Consider the following 22,305-nt stretch of genomic DNA (forward strand, 5'->3'; position numbering starts at 1 on the left):
CTACCTCAGTTACTGCACGGTGTGAACACCGCCGCCTTACGGCATGTAACACATAACTTAATTTTTCCGTCTATATAGCCTTAGGGATTGCATTTTTGTAGGACGTTGTGGTTTTGAATGGCGTTATTCATTTTACCTGATATTCTATGGAAAAAGGGGAAAACATTTTTAAGTGAGCTGAAATGGTGAAAAAAAAACCCTGACAATTCCGTACTTGTATTTTCATGTTTCATTTTTCCAGTTTTCATTAAATGACCTGGCATCGAGATTCTTCAGGTCAGTACAATTACGGTGATACCAATCCGGTATGGTTTTTTTTTTTTATTTTTTTTATTGACTTAAAAAATTCTGAACTGAAAAAAAAAAGACAATATGTTTGGTTTCAGTTGCCATTTTCCAAGACCCGGAACTTTTTATTTGACAGACCTGAATGAGCGCTTGTTTTCTTGCATAATGAGCTTTAGTCTTTATTGATACAATTTTGGGGGTACCATTTGGGGAAATACTGAAATTCTTGTGGTTACATTTTTTCTTCACGGCGTTTACCGTATGGGTTAATTAATTTTATATCTTGATATATCAGATTTTCATCGATACGGCAATACAGAATGTTTATTTTTTTCTTTTTCATTTTGCTATTTTTGGATGAAGAAAAGGAGGGCGATTCTGACAATAGTTTTTTTTTTCCCCCCAAGCCTTTTTTAGTTTGTTTTGTTTCTTTTTAAGTCCCCCGTGGGGACTCCAACCTGTGATTATATATTTTCATGTACTACATACTGCGACACATGTAGTATGTAGTGCAAATAATTATCTCCTATGATATCCTGCTGTTAGAGGCAGGTGCTGGCTGTATCACACAGCAGGCATCTGCCCTAAACATAGCAAGCTGAGCCCACACCCTCCCTAGGACATACTATTGCGACCTGGGGACAGAATGGGTTATCACACTAATATCTATCTATTATCCATCCACAGTATTCTAGGAAAGTACTATTAAAATTTGGGAGGATGGTGGGTGCAGGTATTATTGTGGGGGCTCAATTACTATTCTAGGAGGGCGCTATTATTATTGAATGGGACACTATTACCATTATAAGGAGGAGCTAATATGGGGGTGCTATTATTATTGAGTTGAACACTTACAGGGGTTGCTGATAATATTGTGGGTGTACTAACATTACTATGGGGGGGCACAAATAGTGGATATTACTGTGTGAGGGGCACTATTATTATTGTGAGGGTTACCAATGAAAGACATTATTAATATTGCTTCGGGGTACTATTACCATGGGGGGGCAAAGAGGGTCCACTATTCCTGTGTGTAAGCACTATTAACATGTGAGGCACAGTGCGATCACTTTCTCACAAAGGGTGCACCGTTATTGTGGGGTGAACCAGGTGGGCATTATTACTGCCTGGGCACTTTTGATGGGTATAGCACTGTGTGATTTATATAACAATATCTGTGTGTTACATCCTGCAGAGACGAAAGGTGGATGGAAGAAGTTGTCGTGGCGGTCTGGGCTAATTGGGGAAGAAAAGGAGAATGAACAATTCCAATCACAGAAAATGTCCCTGTATTCATCTGTACAATCTACACGTATGGTATGTAGTGTGCCTGTGTATAAATGATATCTACCACTATATGGTGGTAATAATAGTAGTGTTACAAATGACTGCAAGTAACACTTAGATTATCTGTACTGTGGGTAACATCTGCTACGTTATCTGTACTCAGATAGTTATCTCTGTGTGTTTTTCTAGATGTTACGTAGGACCAGGGGACATAACATTGGTGCAACCTGTGAAGCCACACAGGGCCAAGAGGTAAAGGGCCACTTCCATCTCCAAAGCAGTTGGAATTGTGCATTATGATGAGCTATAGGACTGCAAAGGGCCCATATATTGTTCCTGTACAAGGGCCCTCTTCTGTCCATGTCCACCAGTGTGAAGGAGTGCAGAGAAGTTGACAAGTCTGACAAATGTAAAAAAAAAAAATAAAAAAATAAAAAAAATTGAATCTCATCTTCCAAAAAAATGAGGAAAAAAAAGGAAAAAATTAAGTGTGCAAAAGTAATTGAATTGACCTGCGGAATATAGGTGACATGCCATTTACACTTCATAGGGGAAACAAAAAAACTCTCCGGTACCCAAGACTCTGAACATCTTGAATGTCCCTGAGGTTAATTCCTAAACTAGATAAGTAACAGCAGACTACAACCTGTGGCTCTTCAGAAGTTGCAAAACTACGACTCCGGGCATGCTGGGATTTTTAGTTCTGTAACAGCTGGAGAGCTACAGGTTGTAGGCCACTGCTCTAATATCAGTGCAGGACCGGATACAGCCATTCTAAAGTCCAGGACTCGTGCTCTGTGCGTTATTACCTGACAAAGTTTTCAGCACATCCCATGTTCTCCTGGTAATTTTTGCCCCCAAATTCTTGCAGATGGAGAGCAATGAACGACGACTGGTGGTCCTGGACCGTCTGATAGGATTAAAGGGTAAGACAACAGGTGGTGATGCTGGATGCCAACGGAGAAGTCTATGGCTCTGGTAGGTTAATGTCATTTTACCTTATAGAATTCTTGAAGCCAACTTTTCTCAATTTCTTCAGGCTGTTCAGGAGAAAAAAAGGAAAATAGACATCAAAACAAGACTTTAAGGGGAGCTCTGAGCTCATTTTTTCATATGGAAATAGACCATATAGTGACAGATATACCACTAGTGCAATCTTTGCAGCCACATAGGGGCCCAAGAGAGAAAATCTCCTCCAAAAGAAGCAAGCAGTTTCTGTCACAGACACAGAAAGGGGTCACACAAGCTGTCCTTGCACAGGGGCCCTCTTCAGTCTGTGTCCACCGCTGATGTGACTGTGTAGATGCTCATCCAGGTGCTCATCCTCTACCAATAAAAATGACACCTTTTTTGTAGAGATCCGATGTGCCAGTCATGAGAAATCTAGTGTAGAAACCATATGCAAATCAGGCTGTTAAATGCGCAAGATGCATCTAAGAGCCCCCGATGCGTTTCCAGCCTTATTTGCATATGGTTTCTACTCTAGATTTCTCATGACTGGCACATCGGATCTCTACAAAAAAGGTGTCATTTTTATTGTGGTACAAGAGTCTACTCAGCCATACCATTTCGTGATGACAGGTTCACTTGCACTTAAAACTATCAGATGCTGAAGCCTAAATCTAATCCAAATCACAAACAATTAGGGATAACTGCTGATAACCCCCAATTATCCCTCCTCCCTTCACCCACATCACATCCCAAGGGGTCCCTGAAGTGGAAATATGAGAAGCTGTTTACGTGGGTAAACACATATTTTGGAGGCACTCTTTTGTATCGAAGGAAAATCCCACGTGCCAGACCATGACGTCCAGCATTCCAATGTGATAATGCTATCAAGCACCTTATGTCTCCAATTTCCTTTGTAAGTGGGACATAAAATAAACAGGATATAGGATGTTGAAATCCAATCTAAAGGTTTCGGTGAAATTATTGATATTTGGGGTTTTGTGAGAAGTAGGGTGTGGCACCCCAGGGGTCTGGTTTCCACAGTAACAGCAATGTTATGTCTGAGAGCAGGTGGGAGGTCTCTTGGTCAGGGATCCTGTGCATGCCACACCTCCTGCCCAGTCCTGGGAGGGGAAGAACTTCCCCTATATAAACCTGGGGCTGAGGCAGGGTGAGTGAGTAGAGAAGAAGTAGAGACAGAGAAGCAGATATAGGAAAAGAACATCAGGAGCTCTGTGGGAGCAGTGCTACAAGGAGTCAGGGGCTGGCAGCCGCAGAGCTCGCCCTGACTGAGAAGTTATCACCGGACCCGGAGTCCGAGGCTGTGGGGACTAACTCCTATCCAACAGCAGAAACCGACCGGCAGGGGACTGCAGGTCCTCTGGCCCAGAAACCCGAAGGCACGGTCACACGCGTGGGACCAGCACCGCCGTCGTGGAGCGGAAGCTACTAGAAGGCCCCGAGTCACCGGCCATACGGGTGAGCACCACACGGTACACTCAGGGACGTGGGCTACTTATACCCGCCTCTAGCAAGGTAGCCAGAAGAGTATCGTTAGTTTGGGAGGCCTACAACTCCGCCTGGCCAGGGGAGATCCCATCTGCTCAAGGACTGACCAGGCCCCAATCGCTAGCCAGTACTCCGGGAGGGTCTATCTTTGTCACCAGTAAAGACCCTGAACTACACCGTACCGTCTCCGAGTGGTTCCTGCTACCCCCATCATCCACGTCGGCTGCCCTGAGGCCATACCCCTCCCGTTGGGGGTTATACTATCACGCTGCACAATCCTACCACCGGCCTCAGCGGTCTGCCCTGCAGCAGCAGCTCCTTAGCTGTACTCAACGGGTGGCGTAGTCGTCCAACATCTACCGCTAATACAGCGCCACTTAGTCTGACTCCCTGGGCACGGACCGGATCACCGCCACGAGACTAGAACCCTCAAAAGATCCGGCTCCGGGTAAGCTCCCGCGTGCGCAACGCAGCGCGACACAGGCCCAGGGGTGCGTCAACTTTTGGCGTAGTCGGCAGGATTTCGTGCCCGCAACCACCGGGTACTGCGTGCCTGAAAAAGACTGTTCAAACTTACCTGTGGTGAAGATTCCCGCCATCCGGCGCCATCTTCCGCTTCCTTCCCGCCATCGGTGGAGTTTTCCCGCCATCCGGCGCCATCTTCAGCCTTCTTCCCGCCATACGTGGAGTTTTCCCGCCATTGGACGCCATCTTGAGGACGCTGCGCGGGAAGAAGAGGGGCGTGGACTCCGAAAGCGCGAGAGAACTGAAGCCCCGCCTCACGTCCGGACGTTGCGTAAGGTCCTGGAAGGAGCCCAGCAGACGCCGACGTCACAGGAGCACGACGGAAGGTCCTCAACCCTGACGATCCACTGCGGAGCCGCGGCCTACGGAAGAGGATCATCGCAAGGTAGGCCACGGTCCACTAGGGGGGAGAAGGATGCCGGATACGGAGGAGAGCTTCACCGCTTCAACCCCCGCCAGCGCCACCGCTGTTGCGGTCATGCCTTTCACCATGCCCTATATCCCGGGGGCAGCCTGGCTACCCCAGTACTCAGGGGAGTCACATACCCTGCATGACTTTAGAGAAAAGCTGGATAGCCTCTTCCAGGTGTACCCCCTCACAGAGGAGCAAAAAGTGAGCATCCTGGTGGCCCAATTAACCGGGGCAGCCCAAAGGGAGGTAAAGTCCTGGCCACCTGGGGGGAGGACTGTCGCAGGGATACTAACCCGGCTGAGGGACACCTTTGATACCCGCACCTCAGCCGAGATCAAGCTTAGATTCTACGGGTGCAAACAGCGGGCACATGAGAGTATAAGGGACTATGCCCTGAACCTACAAGAGGCCCTGAGAGCCATTAAGCAGACCGACCCTGACGGCGTGGGAGACGAGGACAGGCTGTTGACTGAACAATTTATAGAGGGTTTATATTGCAATGCCCACCGAACCCAGTTGCGGGCAATGGCCTTACAGGACCCTCATCTGGGATTTGCACAGTTCAAGGACAGAGCCATCCGGGTGCTTCGAGAACCGGCACCAGGTGGCGTTGTGACCCCCAGACGCCCCACTACCACTTACCACCAGGAGGCGGCGCCCTTGTCGGCAGGGCCTGTGGGAGCTGATGCGCAGGCTTTGAACAATGACCCGGCTCCAGACCTGCACCATCAGGTCCAAGAGCTAGCTAAAAGCGTTGCTGCGCTAACCCGAACTGTGCAGTCTTTACAGGTTTCCACTCCAGGGAAGATCCAGCTGGCATCCGGACCGGAGGACATCCCGTGGCGTCGACCAAGGAGGACCCCACCGGCCAGAGGAAGACCCAGCGACCGATACAACGAGGACGGACGACCCATCTGCCGCCGCTGCAATCAACCCGGACATATGGCAAGGTACTGTCCTTTAAACTGGCACAACCTGGGGTAGAGGGCCAACCCCCAGGAAAAAGATCACCAGGCCCATCGAACTGGCGCGACAAATATGTGGGAGGACGTCCAGTCTTACCCGTGGTACTGGATGGCATTCCTATGAGTGCCCTACTGGACACCGGGTCACAGGTCACCACCATCCCGTACGTGCTCTTCAAGCAGTACTGGAATGACTCGGATATCACCCGCTACCCTGACGATGACTTGAGTATCATCGCCAGCAATGGTCAGCCCGTGCCACAGATTGGATTTAAAGAGGTGACCCTTAAAATCGGTCGAGTCGAACTGGCAGCACAGGGACGGATCATTGTAGACATTGACAAACACGAGAGTCACCCAAAGATAACTCTAGGAACTAATGTAATTGAAAATTGTCTTGCAGAGGTGATTTTCCTTTTACAGCAGGTTGCCAAGAACGCCAGCTCCGGCCAGCAGCGAGTGCTCCAGAAAGAGATCCGGGCACTGATGCGACGGCAACAGCTAGAACTCTCCGGTGGTGAGATTGGTAGCGTGCGAATGTGTGACCCTTTCCCTATTGCCATGCCCCCGAAAAGTGAAATGATGATTTGGTGCCGGGCAGCTATTGGTCTGAGAGGTAGAGATTACCAGGCAATGGTAGAACCAGTTTACTCAGACAGTAGGCCCACCATTTTGACAGCACGGGGGGTGGTCAATGTACGCCATGGGAGGGTGCCCGTTCGCATAATAAATATCGGGAAGAGGGAAGTGTACCTGCCCCGGTATGCCACGCTAGCCAAATTGTATACCATCAATCAAGATTCCATACAGTCCGTAGAACCCTTGCCTCCATCTTCCCCGGAGGAAGGTAACGGCTCTCAGAAAAAAATGGAGGACTGGTGTCAGCAACTACATTTGGGTACTGACTCCACTCCCTCACACCAGAAACAGGGAGTCTATCGGGTGGTTCAAGAGTACGAGAGAGTGTTTAGTAAACACCCGTTAGACTTCGGGCGAGTCAAGGGGGTAGAACACCGCATCCCCACGGGAGACCATCCTCCCATAAAAGAGAGGTATCGACCCGTACCCCCTGCACACTACCAACACGCCAAGGGGATGCTCAGAGACATGAAGGAGGCTGGGGTGATCAGGGATAGCTGTAGCCCCTGGGCAGCTCCACTAGTCTTAGTCAAAAAGAAAGACAACACCATGAGGATGTGTGTAGATTACCGGAAAATCAACCGTATCACACACAAGGATGCGTACCCCTTACCAAGGATAGAGGAGTCTTTGGCTGCTTTAAGATCTGCTAACTTCTTCTCTACCTTGGATCTCACTAGTGGGTACTGGCAGGTTCCTGTAGCAGAGGCGGACCGGGAGAAGACCGCATTCACCACCCCGATGGGACTTAGCGAGTTTACCTGCATGCCGTTCGGACTCTGCAATGCGCCAGGGACCTTCCAACGATTAATGGAGTGCTGTCTGGGCCACAGAAACTTCGAGACGGTCCTGTTGTACCTGGACGATGTCATCGTATATTCCAAGACGTATGAGGACCACCTGAAACACCTGGCGGAAGTGTTCGAAGCTCTGGCAAGCTACGGCCTAAAGGTGAAACCCTCCAAGTGTCACCTCTTGAAACCAAAGGTGCAGTACCTGGGACACGTGGTGAGCGCTGATGGAGTGGCTCCCGACCCTGATAAGATCACCGCAATTAAGGAATGGCCAAGTCCCTCCAGTGTAAAGGAAGTGCGGCAGTTCCTCGGGTTGGTAGGCTATTACCGCAGATTCATCCCCGGTTTCACCAAAAAGGCAGCTCCTATGCAGGACCTCCTGATAGGCTAGTCCCGGAAGGCCAAGAACCAGAAGCCACCCTTCAGATGGGAGAAGTTAGAAGAAGAGTCCTTCCGCCAGCTGAAGATGGCCCTCACGGGGGATGAAATCCTGGCGTACCCTGATTACAGCCAGCCCTTTATCCTCTACACCGACGCAAGTAACATCGGGCTAGGAGCCGTACTGTCCCAGATCCAGCAGGGGAAAGAACGAGTAATCGCTTACGCCAGCCAAAAACTGCGACCCACCGAAAGAAACCCTGAGAATTACAGCTCATTTAAGCTAGAGTTCCTGGCAGTGGTGTGGGCAGTCACCGAACGCTTTAAGCACTACCTCGCTTCTTCCCGGTTCACCGTGTACACGGATAACAACCCGTTGACACACCTGGACACGGCAAGACTCGGTGCCCTAGAGCAGAGATGGATGGCTCGTCTGTCCAACTACGAGTTCACAATCAAATACCGGGCAGGACGCTCCAATACCAACACGGACGCCCTGTCCAGGATGCCAAACCTACCGGACGTAGGAGAAGATCCAGAGGGACTGGAAGAAGTCGAACTCCCCACGTTCCACCGTCATGGGACTATCCAGTATTCCCATCGGGTAAGGAGTAAGCAAGCCGCTACGTTTAACCCCTTGCCTTACTACAACTGGGAGGAAACGCAAGACAGTGACCCTGCCGTCCGGCTGGTGAAGGAGATGCTGACTCGGCCAGAGGCTCGCCTTGACCCAGACGCTCCGGAGGAAGCCAAGCAACTGTGGGCTGAGAAGAGTCGACTGTTCCTTTACAAGGGGAAGTTGTGCCGCAGAATGGTTAACTCCCGGACGCATGAACTAATCTGGCAAGTAGTGGTGCCACGGAGAGACGCAGCCATGGTGATGGAAGCATACCACGACGGGGCTGGACACTTCGGATGGAAGAAGCTGGAGTTCCTGCTGCGTGGGCGGTTCCACTGGGTAGGCATGAGGGGAACCATCGAGAGGTGGTGCAGAGACTGTGGCCCGTGCAACCTAAGAAGGAAGGACCGTGCCAGCCAGAAGACTCCCCTGCAGTCCATCGTCACCCGGCAGCCGTTGGAACTGGTAGCCTTGGATCATGTAAAACTGACCCCAAGCAGAAGTGGCTACGTCTACGCGTTAACCATTGTGGATCATTACTCCCGGTTCTTGGTTGTCGTGCCCGTTAAGGACTTAACTGCTCAAACAGCAGCTAGAGCCTTCCAGCAGCACTTCTGCCGTCCACACGGGTACCCGGACCAAGTGCTGACGGACCAGGGACCTGCCTTTGAAGCGGAGGTCTTCCAGGAATTCTGCAATCTGAATGGCTGCCGGAAGATAAGGACGACACCCTATCATCCGCAAACTAATGGACTTTGTGAGAAAATGAACCAGGTGGTAATGGATCTCCTGAAAACGTTGCCCCTGGAAGAACGCAGTCTGTGGCCTGAGAAGCTGCCCGATCTGGTGGACCTATACAACCACATCCCGGTCGGTTCCACCAACTGTACCCCGGCTTACCTAATGAGGGCGAGACCTGGTAAGTTACCTGTTGACCTGGAAATAGGAGTCCTTGGTGGATTTACCGGGAATCCTTGTACATGGTTGGAGCGTAACCTAGGAATGGACTAAAGACTGTTAAGGACTCGGGGCAGGACAGACCCCTACCTGGTTACGTCTCCCTGTTTTGGTGAAATGGACACCTTTGTTTTCTTCAAAGACTGCACCCGGTTGCGGAAACGCCGTAACCATCTTTATGTGTTTTTCTTATTGTATTATTATTGTTTATACCTTGTTATGTTTTTCTAAAAATATGTTTAGTCCCGGAGTACTAAAATTCACTAGGGGGGAATGTGGCACCCCAGGGGTCTGGTTTCCACAGTAACAGCAATGTTATGTCTGAGAGCAGGTGGGAGGTCTCTTGGTCAGGGATCCTGTGCATGCCACACCTCCTGCCCAGTCCTGGGAGGGGAAGAACTTCCCCTATATAAACCTGGGGCTGAGGCAGGGTGAGTGAGTAGAGAAGAAGTAGAGACAGAGAAGCAGATATAGGAAAAGAACATCAGGAGCTCTGTGGGAGCAGTGCTACAAGGAGTCAGGGGCTGGCAGCTGCAGAGCTCGCCCTGACTGAGAAGTTATCACCGGACCCGGAGTCCGAGGCTGTGGGGACTAACTCCTATCCAACAGCAGAAACCGACCGGCAGGGGACTGCAGGTCCTCTGGCCCAGAAACCCGAAGGCACGGTCACACGCGTGGGACCAGCACCGCCGTCGTGGAGCGGAAGCTACTAGAAGGCCCCGAGTCACCGGCCATACGGGTGAGCACCACACGGTACACTCAGGGACGTGGGCTACTTATACCCGCCTCTAGCAAGGTAGCCAGAAGAGTATCGTTAGTTTGGGAGGCCTACAACTCCGCCTGGCCAGGGGAGATCCCATCTGCTCAAGGACTGACCAGACCCCAATCGCTAGCCAGTACTCCGGGAGGGTCTATCTTTGTCACCAGTAAAGACCCTGAACTACACCGTACCGTCTCCGAGTGGTTCCTGCTACCCCCATCATCCACGTCGGCTGCCCTGAGGCCATACCCCTCCCGTTGGGGGTTATACTATCACGCTGCACAATCCTACCACCGGCCTCAGCGGTCTGCCCTGCAGCAGCAGCTCCTTAGCTGTACTCAACGGGTGGCGTAGTCGTCCAAAATCTACCGCTAATACAGCGCCACTTAGTCTGACTCCCTGGGCACGGACCGGATCACCGCCACGAGACTAGAACCCTCAAAAGATCCGGCTCCGGGTAAGCTCCCGCGTGCGCAACGCAGCGCGACACAGGCCCAGGGGTGCGTCATAGGGCTTCCATTTATAAAAAAGAAATCTGCAAAACAATCCCTTCTGAAAATGAAGCTACTGCAAGGAGATGGACATATTGCCCATATTTCCCCCTTGAAGAACAAGTGTATTGTTATTATTGTGTAATGTGAATAGTGATATGCATTAATGATGTGTGTTGTTTAACAATAGAGAAAGAGAATAGAGAAAGTTAGAGTTAATGGTTGGGACTAGCCCAGAGTGGGAGGGGCTAAGAGAAAGGGACAGAAGCCATTTCCTGTGAGAACGTCAGAAAGGACCCAGAGTGCGTAGAAAGAAGACCTAAGGTCTAGTGTGAGCAGTGCCGCATAACGTGGGTGTCCTTAATGTGAGAGGAGACCGAGAGAAAGAGATAGCGAAATCCTAGCGAAAAGTGGAAAAGAAGAGACTAAAGGAATAGAGTGATCGATCAGAGACGGGTCCTAGGACAGGACGCCTAGTAGTATGCCTCAGAGTTTATAACTCGCTGAGGTAACGGGCCTAGATGGGACAGAGTACGTAAGACGAAGAGAGTGCCGAGGGAGATCCAGAGCGTCAGACAGAGAAGATACCGTAAGTACCGGCCATACTGGCAATATAGTTCACTAGAGGGGGAAAAAAGGGTAGAGAATAGGCTGGGCTGTGGTGAAGTAGTGAGGAATAGTGAAGATAGAGGATAAGCGAGTAAAGAGAAAGGAAGCGAAACTGTGTGTGGAAAATGCTACATGTAAAGACTTGTGAACACTTCTATAGGCATGTGGAAGGCACTGAAAAAAACTACACGAAAAAAATTATTCTAAGTTATATCTGCTGCCCGATTCTGTATAAAATGAGGCTCAGCAAAAAGGCTATGCAACAACACATAAAGGTAATGCAGGGAGTAACTGCACAACTGAGATCAGTGGGTGAGGATATAAAAGACAGGTATGTTTAAGCAATATTACTACAGTCTAGAGACAAGACGTGAGACAGACCTGACACTAGAATTAGTAATTACCAGGCCAGTAGATGAATACCAGTGAAGAAAGGAACTTGTGCAGTACTCCACAGAAAGGGACAATGTAATATTGCTCTTAAAACGTTGGATACAAGGTCACACAAGAAATAAACTAGACAATGTTTGAGACGCCGCACACAGGGACACTTCAAGGGGTGCTCCTCGGGATATGTAATAACTTTCTGATCACTGGAGGTCTGATCGCTGCAGCCCCCAGCGATCCCAAAAATTGGAAACGCTGGTCAATCATGCACATTCTTAATGGGAGCAGCAGAGATTGGGGAGCAGCAGTGAGTATGACCGACCTCTGGTCCATTCAGCCACGGCTCAGCATCAAAGCCACGGTTCTCGGAATCGCTGCGGGCCACAGCGGTCAGATCCTCAGCGATTGGAAAGGTGTAGCCTCATCCTTTGGATAGGGAATAACTTTGAATCTTAACAACACCCTTTAAAGAAAGACTGCAAAATATGGAAAAGCAAAATTTTGAAAAGGGACTAAACAAAATGTCACAGCTCCAATCTCTGATCCAAGTGCAGATAATTGGAAAGGCAACTTTAGAATGATGAATAATCAGACGTTACAAGGTTGGAAATCTGCAACAAATACGTCATTCCTTGTCCCCTTGTCTTTTTCCCTGTATAAATTCTACCCCAATCAATGCAAATCCCTTGCTTTTTAATCACGGCAGTAGTACAGAAATATTTGCATGATATTTTCATGTCTGTTTTATGTTTTATAGGCAAATTATTGGGAAAAAAAATATACAAAAAAAAATCTAATTCTGATTCTAAAGTGTTCTATATTGAGCATAACATATAGCGTCCTCTTCTTAGAGCCGGGCAAAGGTTCTCATAGTTTCTCTGTAAAATAATGCTGTGGCATTGAATAACATGGATGACAATGTGTAAAGGGGTTGTGTATTAGGAGAAGGGGTCTGCTCACTTTTGTCCATGGCCTTTGCTCTATTGAAGTGACTGCTGTAATACCAGACACAGCCCATGGATGAGGGTGGCGCTGTTTTCACTGGAATAAGCAGACTCATATCTATAATATGAAACAAACCTATTGGTCTTATTATAAATTTGCAAAAGTATGAAATATAATATGTGCCATTTAATGTGCACCTTTGGACCACTGACAGTCATTAGGTCCCAATGTGACAGCTATCTATGCATCCTTTATTGCTATAGGAGGTTTCTGGGGGGTAAACTGGATGTAAGCAAATAAAGGAACTAAAACTAATGGGGGGGATCACAATTCAAAACTCAGATCTTGAACATTTTGTCAAGAATCCTCGTCCCTTCTGAACTCTCTGCTCTCTGCATCAAATCCCCTGCATGGTGATAAAGTTAAAAGGTAATCTGTAGGTAGCCTGCAGCCACCCCTAGAGGGAGCTTGGGAGCCTGCAGCAGACTGTTTATACATTGAACTCAATGATAATGCTGTATATAATAAGCGCCCCCTAGTGGTGGTCTCTATCTAATCAGTTGCTGTAGATTCTGTATTAGAAAAACAAATCTCTATAAACATATATGAATAAAAACTAATCACTTTGGACCTAAAAATGATATGGAAATGAAAAGTGGATATTGCCTTTAAGAATAAGGGGTGGTCTCCTTTCAAAAGACTTTTTCCCTAGACTGTTACCTTCAGAAAAAAAAAACTGATTTTTTTTTTTTTACCCTCCCCGGGTTGACAGTGCTGTCCGTGGTCTCTGTTTAGCTGCAATTGTGATGCCACGCCTGTGCCGTCTACATTAGCACAGCTGCTGAGCAGTGACTGTCTGCAGCACTTCCCAGGTGGCGTCACCGCTGCAGCCAAACAGAGACCATGGCAGTGGCAGAGACACATTGTTGGATCTGGCAAGGGCAAGTAAAGAACAGTTTGTTCTTTTTAAAAGTAACTGAGCCTATGGGGGAAAAATGTTTTTGAAAAGGGGACAACCCCTTAAAGTCAGACTATTAGCTAAGGAACCGTCCGACTATGATTTCTAGCGAGTGAATCCTTATTAGCAAGCAGCTTAAAGATGGATCGGTGGTACTATGATAGTTTGGTAGCAACTCACCTCATCACACACGGAGCCAATATTAGCCGTGATGAGCAGGACTCCCAGACTCTCCATGATGGAGCTCACAAACTGTGAGGCACAAGTGTCACCAAGACTGTGAAGCACGGGAACACACAAAAAAATAAAGTTTGAGACTAAAATTTCAAATATATAGAATTCCAGAACTGAAGAATGCCAGAATGAATAGAAAGTAGGAGTGAGAAAATCTGCAAATAAAAGGTCAAGAAGATAGCAAGGAGGGAGGAGAGTAACCAGGAGGGAGCAAAAGTCTAAGATAGAAGTGAAGAAGGAAGAGGCCAGGGGCAAAGACTGGAAGAAGCGAGCAGGTGTCAGGAGCAATCGGTGAGGAGACAGCTTTATAAGCACAGCACACAGGTAAATACTATGCAAAGTGGCACACGAAGGCACATCACTGGCTGTTTATGGTATTAACTTGTCTCAGTCCCTGGTAGGGCATCCCTTTAATCCAGACTTAGTCGGCCGCCCGCTTTACAAATATTTGGAAATCCCAGGATCTGATTTTAGATATCCCAGCCAGTTCTTGTCATTGCACTGATCTCCCTCCTTCTTGGCTCAGGTGTGCCGAGAATGCTCCTCCCACCGGCCAGGTGTCGCTGCCTCTCTGCTCACATACCTGTCCCACCCTCTCACCACAGATATCTCATGCAGTCTACTACATATCCTCCTCAAACCTCCAGCTCTTCTTTTTTCTGACCTTGAAGGTTACGCAATGTAGAAGAGTAAAAGGTCCACTGAACATGTTTGACACACACATAACTAGTCTAAGATCATTATATAATTGACCTCTCTGCTGGAGACCGTCCGGCCTACAATCCATCCTGGATTCTGCGACTGTAAAACACCCATCAGCCACTGTGTCTTGCCGTCATGCACTACACACTTCCTTTCAGCTATTGCAAAATCTAACATCTGATGTAATCGTTTCTCAGGAGATTGCAGTATGTAGAAGTAGTGAAAGAGACCAAACAACTACTCTGGTTCCAACACCGAACGCCCTCAAGGCATATCCCCAAGATATCAAATATCGGCGTACAGAGAGTTATATATTTTTATTAAGGTCTCAAAAAGCAATACATTTCAAGGCCAGTGATGACCTTTCTGTTTAGTCAACAAGGACCCTTTGTCACTCAGGAATAGAATTCCAGGTATGTGACATCACAAAGAAGGTAAACTTCATTATGTGATGTCAGCAATAGAAGGACACAAAATCTAGAATTGCAGTGGCCTAGGTTGAAGGCACTTATGGTCCACGTATAAGGAACATCTAAGCTGTAGGACAATCCATAAGTGGGAAGATGGTTGTAATAGAAGACGGCAATTACAAAACTCCTCAAGTGTCAAACTTTACCGAGGTGTCCATGCCCATAGCAAAACACATCTTGAGCATCTATCGAATCATGGAAACTTCTGCAACCTCAAACCCACAAACTCAACCACAAAAACTTTGGCTGAGGAGTCAAGTTGAAGACCACCAGGAACAGAATACTAAAAGGAAATCGGTAACATCTAGAGACCATCTAAAAAGAAAGGCGACATCTGCACTTGATAACCCTCCGCTTCTTAAGAAGACCATCCTGGATTCGAACACCCAAGAGAAACATAAAGAGGAGCAGGGTAAGGGAAGATCAGATTATTACCTCAGGAGCACCCACGCTAGATGCAGACATAATAGCAAGTCTAAAACTTATTCAGCTCAATCCACAAGTGGAACAAAATCACCAGCGAAATCCTGGAAACACGCAAAAGTTAGTACAAGAAAGAAAAGTCCAACCAAACGCAAGGCTGCACGACTGAATAAGAAACGTAAGACTCCAGTGAAAACAAGCAGACGGAAAGCATGGAAGGACCGTTCTACACAGACAGACAACATACCAGCTGTCCCAGATGGAGCTACACTTCCAAGATGGTTAATGTTTCTCAACCCTTTAATGGACATAAAATTGAATTTCAATAAGCTCCAAGATCCATCGACATGCACATGGAAGTTAGAAATGTCCCCCGGTGAGATACCAGCAACACGCATTCTTCTTAAGGCGTTTAGGATCAAGGAAAAATGACAGCATCCAAGTGTCTGGTAACTGAATAAACAACAACAGCATAGAGTTACTTTCTTAATTATTTTTCTAAAAAAAAAAGCAAAGCAATTTTTTCTAAAACAAGCAGAGGTATGGTAGACTGAAAGGGGCGCTGTACAGTGGAGTAATATATCTGTAAGCTGGTGACTTAAAGGGTTATTTCCATTTTATGCAATTATGGAGTCAGCATAGAATAATCCTTAAAGGGAATCTGTCAGTAAACTCAACCCTCCTAAGCTATCTATATGGGCATGTAGGTCATAAGAAGCTTAATAAAATGATACCTTGGTATCTGCGATCCGATGTCTTATTCCAGAGAAATCAACATATTTTCTTAATATACAAATTAATTTTTAAGGTCTATGGGCCGGACATAGATCTCCCTGAGAATCTGCCCCAGAGATTATATTAAATAAAATGGGATGTCATCAGTGTGAGACATGTAGATAAGGAGAGCAGACTGTCAGTCATTACATGACTCACACTGGTAACATCCCATTTCATTGAAAATAAGCTCTGGAGGCGGATTCTCAGGGCGATCTATGTCCGGCTCATAGATCTTAGCATTTATGTATTAAGAAAAATGTGGAATAAGACATCAGGTCGCTAATATCAAGGTATAATTTTATTCAACTTTCTATGAATCACATGCCCATATAGACGTCTTAATACGTTTGATTTAATTGACATATTCCTTTTAAAGAAGCACTCCCATCAAAGTTTTTATCTTCTTAATATATTGCAGTCATCATATTAAATAGCACTGCGTACTTACAACTCCTCATTTTTCCTTTCTACGAAGTGTAGGGATTTTACTCACTCAGGTGCGATGAGAGGCAAACAGGAGGCATGTTCCTTTAAATGACAATAGCGGTTTATTAAGTTCACAAACCGTCAAAAGCAAAATGGAAACAAACAGCCTTTAATGCAGGCAAAAGCAAAAGAAAACAGTCCTTTAAGCAAAGTCTCTTGGTAAACCGGACCTGTGGTCACACAAGTCGGTAAGCATCCAGCACACAGCTCAGTCTGGAGACAACACACACAAGGGGCCTTCTCCCTCCAAACACAGGCCATGTGCCAAACAACAGCCTCCAATCTATAGGCTGTTAACCACACCCAGAGGTGAGGCATGTGGGTAGCTGGACCCACCCATTCTCTCCTAGCTACCCGTAACCCTGCTCCCAGGTGCACCAAACGATCCTCTTAGTGCTTATGTGGACTAGAGAAACACTCCGGGCTACATCACAGAGACCAGCCATTTCTGTGACACATACCTCCCATCAACTACGCGACCATTAGCCACCTTACATACCTCCCCCCTCTGCCTAAAGCCGTGGGGCTTGGCACTTTCTACTACCAGACAGGGGATTCTCGAGAGGGCATCGGCATTACCTTGTAGCTTCCCTGCTCTATGTTCTACATGGAAGTTGAAATCCTGTAGGGCTAAAAATCAGCGGGTGACCCTGGCATTTTTCCCCTTTGTTTCCCTCATCCATCTGAGTGGGGTATGGTCGGATACCAATCTAAATTTTCTACCTAATAGATAGTACCGTAACGTGTCCACCGCCCACTTTATAGCCAGGCACTCCTTCTCTATGACGGAATAATTCTTCTCGCATGAGGACAGCGTCCTACTCAGGTAGAGGACAGGGTACTCCTCCCCATGTATCTCCTGGGAAAGGACTGCTCCTAAACCGACATATGTGGCATTTGTCTGTAGTACAAACTCTTTCTTGAAGTCGGGGGCAACCAGAACCGGTTGCCTACACAGAGCCACTTTCATCTCTTGAACGGTCGTCTCCGCCTCTGCAGTCCACTTGGCCTTGGCTGATTTTGTCCCCTTAAGGAGGTGAGTCAGGGGTCTGGCCATCATGGCAAAGTTTGGGATGAACCTCTTGTAGTATCCCATGATCCCCAGGAAAGCTCTAACCTGTTTCTTTGACATCGGTCTCAGCCAGGTTTGGATTGCCTCCACTTTACTGATTTGGGGTTTGATCTCACCTCTCCCCCCTACATAACCAGGTATTTGGCTTCTTCTTTTCCCATGGCACATTTCTTTGGCTTTATTGAGCATCAAACACTGCCTGGACCTTTTCCATATGACTCTCCCAGTCCAGGCTGAAGATAACAATATCGTCCAGGTATGCTGCAGCGTATTGCTAATGGGGTGCAAGGATTTGATCCATAGCTCTCTGCAAGATAGCAGGGGCCCCCTGCAGTCCAAACAGCATCCGGACATACTGGAAGTATCCGTCCGGCGTAGAAAACGCAGTCTTCTCCTTGGCTTCCTGTGTCATGGGTATCTGGCAATATCCCTTTTTCAAATCCAAGGTGGTTATGTACCTTGCTGGCCCAAGTCTCTCAGCAACTCCCGACACTGCTGTTTTTGCTCCTTCGTTAGCGTCTCCGCTATTACGACCCCTCCAACCTCACCTTCTGGTTTGACCAGCAAGCGTGGAGCTTCCACTGCGTCTCTGTCTTGCCACGGCTTGATGAGGTTGACGTGATATATCTGGTATGGCTTACGTTATCCCGGTTGGTGAACCTTATAATTCACTTCGTCAACATTTTCCATGACCTCATACGGTCCTTGCCAAGAACTTACTTTCCACGGTAGGTATCAGAACGACGACTCTGTCACCAGGATTGAATTTCCACGCTCTGGCTGAGCGGTTGTAGACCCTGGCCTGCGCCTATTGTGCCTGGAAGAGATGTTCTTTGATGATGGGCATCACCTTCACAATCCTCTACTGCATCAGTGCCCCATGCTCGATGATGCTTCTGTGGGGAGTGACTTCGGTTTCCCAAGTTTCCTTGGCTATATCCAGGAGATCTCGCGGATGTCGGCCATACAGAAGTTCGAAAAGCAAGAACCCTGTAGAGGCCTGTGGAACCTCTCGGATGGAGAACAACAGATACGGGAGGAGACAGTCCCAGTCTCTACCGTCCTTTTCTATGGCCTTCCTCAGCATACTCTTTAGCGTTTTATTAAATCTTTCCACCAGGCCATCTGTCTGAGGATGGTACACTGAAGTCCTCAGTTGGGAGATTTGCAAGACCTTGCATAACTCCCTTATCACCTTACTCATAAAAGGTGTTCCCTGGTCGGTCAGGATCTCCCTTGGTAAACCTGTCTGGGAAAAAACGTGGACCAATTCGCGGGCTATACTATTTGCAGAGGAGTTTCTCAGGGGAATTGCATCCAGATAGCGTGTGGCATAGTCCAGGATGAACAAGATATATTGATGCCCACGAGCAGATTTAACCAGGGGACCAACCAAGTCCATGGCAATTCTCTCGAATGTCACTTCAATAATGGGCAATGGCACGAGGGGACTTCGAAAGTGAGAGGTGGGGGTAGTTAACTGGCATGTAGGGCAGGACCTGCAATACTTTAATATTTCCCGGTGACACCCGGGCCAATAGAACCTCTGCATAATCCGTTCCTGTGTTTTTTTCCACCCCTAGATGTCCCCTCAAGATATGCGAATGGGCCATGTCCAACACCTTCCGTCTATAGGCACCCGGCACTATTAACTGTTCCACCAGCTCTTTCCCTCACTTTCATGACCCGGTACAACAATTCCCCACTTATCATAAAATAGGGAAACCTGGTATCAGCCCCTGGCTCCTGTGCCACTCCATTTATGACCGTGACATTATTGAAGGCTTCCTTCAGAGTTAGGTCCCTATGTTGGGCAGACCCAAAATTCTCGCTGGTCACCCCTAACCCTGGAATGTCAGACTAGGAGATTCTACCTCCTCATCCCCCACAAGGATGGACACAAACAGGAAACCCGTCTGACTCTGGGTAGTGATACCTCTTCAGGGTTACCGGTTTTCTTTACCGCGCCAGCGAACCCTGAACCCTTCCCCCACAGATCCCAAAATAAACAAAAGTCCCGACCTATAATGATAGGGTGCAACAAGTCCTGAACGACGCTGACCTCATGGGACTCAGTACCGTGGGCCGTTTCAATGTCCATTCTGGCCATAGGATAGTCTTTAGCATCGCCATGAATGCACCGTATGCTGACCTTTTCCCCCCGGGATCAGTTGGAGAGGAAGAATGGCCCTCACAAGGGTCAGACTCCCAGTGTCTAGCAGCGCCGTTACCTGCTGCCCGTTCACCTTCACGGGACACAAATTGGGGCCCCTCGCTGGGTGGACAGTTCACACTGCAGGCCAGATACGCGTAATATAAACACTGGCATCCTATGCTGCAGTCCATCTGCTCAGGAGTCAGGGGACAACGGGCAGCTATATGGCCTGGGCCGTGGCACCTTCAACAGAATCACATCACCCGTAGGGACCCCACTCCTTTGGACTTTGGTCGCCCCACCCCCTTTTGGACCTGCGCTCCCTGTTGGGACCCCCAGTATGGAGTGGGCTGCATTTTCCCAAGGAATCTTCAACCTCCTGGTATCTCTCAACCAGTCCGACCAGTTCATCAGCATTCCAGGGATCACCCTGGGAAACCCAAGTCTGTGTGGGACTTGGTAGGGAGTGCACAAACCACTTGCTCTACGATCTGCGCAGGCGTAGAGGACTCCAGCTGCAGCCACTTCTGGACTAGGTGCAACAGGCCAAACATTTGGGAGCGAGGGGGTTTGTCCCGGTAATACGCCCAGCGGTGGACCAGCTGTGCCCTGACAGTCATCGTCACCCCCAAGCGTGCCAGAATTTTGGTTTTTAATTTACCATGCTCCTTGGTGTCCTGCAGAGCTAAGTCATAATAAGCCTTCTGTGGCTCCCCCGTTAAGTATGTCGCCAGCACCTCTGTCCACTGCTCGGGTGGAAGTCTCTCTCTCTCGGTGACCCTTTCAAACACCGTCAGGAAGGCCTGTATATCATCCCCCGGGGTCATTTTCTGCAGGGCTCCCCTTACCACCTTCCGGATGGAAAAATCACCCACTGACCTTGTCGTCGGAGCTGATGCCGAGCCATGGATCGACCCGGCTAGCAAATCAATCTGCTGCTGCTGTTGTCGGCACTGGTCCTGCTGGGCCTGCTGCTGGAGCTGCTGGATAAGCAATTTGGTGGTCTCCTGTTGCGCCATCTGCAGTTGCTGTAGCATCTGTTGGTGGTGCTTGTTGCTGTTGATGCTGCGCCTGCAACAGATGCTTGAGCAGGTCCTCCATCTTGTCTGGTGTCACTTGCTGGCTTATGGCAGACTTCACCCAGGACATCCAGTCCTTCTTATAGCAGTCACACGTGTCCGCTGGGAACGCTGCCCGCCTTCTCCACCAATTGTAGGGATTCTACTCACTCAGGTGCGATGAGAGTCAAACAGGAGGCATGTTCCTTAAAATGTCCATAGTGGTTTATTGACTTCATAAATCGTCAAAGGAAACATTTAAACAAACAGCCTTTAGTGCAGGCAAAAGCAAAAGAAAACAGTCCTTTAGGCAAAGTCGCTTGGTAAACCGGACCTGTGGTCACACAGGCCGGTAAGCATCCAGCACACAGCTCAGTCTGGAGACAACACACAGGAGGCCTTCTCCCTCCAAAACACAGACCATGTGACAAACAACAGCCTCCATTATATAGGTTGTTAACCACACCCAGAGGTGAGGTATGTGGGTAGCTGAACCCGCCCATTCTCTCCTACCTACCCGTAAACCGGCTCCCAGGTGCACCAAACGATCCTCTTAGTGCTTATGTGCACTATAGAAACACTCCGGGCTACATCACAGAGACCAGCCATTCTGTGACACATACCTCCCATCGACTACGCGACCATTAGCCACCTTACACCAGTTACTGTAATTCTCTTTCCATTAGGTCTATACCATCACGTGATTAAAAACTGACTAGCTGAATCCTTCTAAGCTCTACGTAGAAACAGGAGGTCAATTTTCCCTGCACAAGTCATGAGTCACTGCAAAAGTCTATGGCAGGGAGAGGAGCGGAGTTGTTGGGTCAGAAGTTGAACAGAGGAATGGTAAATACAGGGAAAAGAGACCTCCTGTTTCTACATAGAGCAGAGAAAAGAGAAGAATTAACTGGGTAGAAAGGCAAAGTGAGCAATTGTAAATACACAGTGCTATATAATATGATGATTGCAATATATTAAGAGGATAAAACCTTTGATGGGAGGAGTGCTTCTTTAAATGCCTAATATTGAGGAGGCTGAGACCCTCACTTATCAGAAGAGGGGTCATATCCCTGTAATTTCAGTCTCTGAGTTTGATGGAAAGGTGACCACACAATCTTAGGGCGGTTTCACATGTCCAGATATTTCCAGTACCGGACAAACCCGTACCGGAGATACCCGTGTCCTGTGTGTCTGTGTGTGGCACACGTGTGGCAACCGTGTGCCGCATCAGGATCACACGTACTAGCACCTGTGAATCAGAACCGGGGAGAATGAGCTGCTCCAACGAGCAGGCCCCGGAGCTGCGCTGAGCTCAGGAGCGGTGTCGCTTCGCTCAGTGCAGGGCCCCGCTCGCTGGAGCGGCTCATTCTCCCCGACTCCTTGGCGTCAGCAGTCAGAGGATTACAGCGGGGGACATCTCCGGACAGGTGAGTATAAGGATTTAATTATTGTATTCT

At 48.2% G+C, this 22,305-nt stretch overlaps 1 protein-coding gene across 5 annotated transcripts in view; it reads right to left on the reverse strand.

Moving 5' to 3' along the window:
* Window positions 1-22,305, reverse strand: part of LOC141166861 (inositol polyphosphate-5-phosphatase A-like) — a 95,559-nt gene that overhangs the window by 70,591 nt on the left and 2,663 nt on the right. The window contains exons 2-5 of one of the 5 annotated variants that reach the window (XM_073654007.1): window positions 15,548-15,753; window positions 13,652-13,748; window positions 2,574-2,615; window positions 2,385-2,485 (exon numbers count right to left, since the gene is read on the reverse strand). In XM_073654007.1, coding sequence (XP_073510108.1) covers window positions 2,385-2,485; window positions 2,574-2,615; window positions 13,652-13,708 — 200 coding nt within the window. In that variant the 5' untranslated portion in view covers window positions 13,709-13,748; window positions 15,548-15,753. Of the gene's footprint in view, window positions 1-2,384; window positions 2,486-2,573; window positions 2,616-11,890; window positions 12,021-13,651; window positions 13,749-14,087; window positions 14,268-14,458; window positions 14,573-15,547; window positions 15,754-22,305 lie in introns of those variants that run through there. The other 4 variants (XM_073654009.1, XM_073654008.1, XM_073654010.1 and 1 more) reach the window with 4 other exon arrangements.

The sequence above is a fragment of the Phyllobates terribilis genome, unplaced genomic scaffold, assembly GCF_046119375.1.
Source record: "Phyllobates terribilis strain yellow unplaced genomic scaffold, ASM4611937v1 Scaffold_11__3_contigs__length_659146591, whole genome shotgun sequence".
Lineage (NCBI taxonomy): Eukaryota > Metazoa > Chordata > Amphibia > Anura > Dendrobatidae > Phyllobates > Phyllobates terribilis.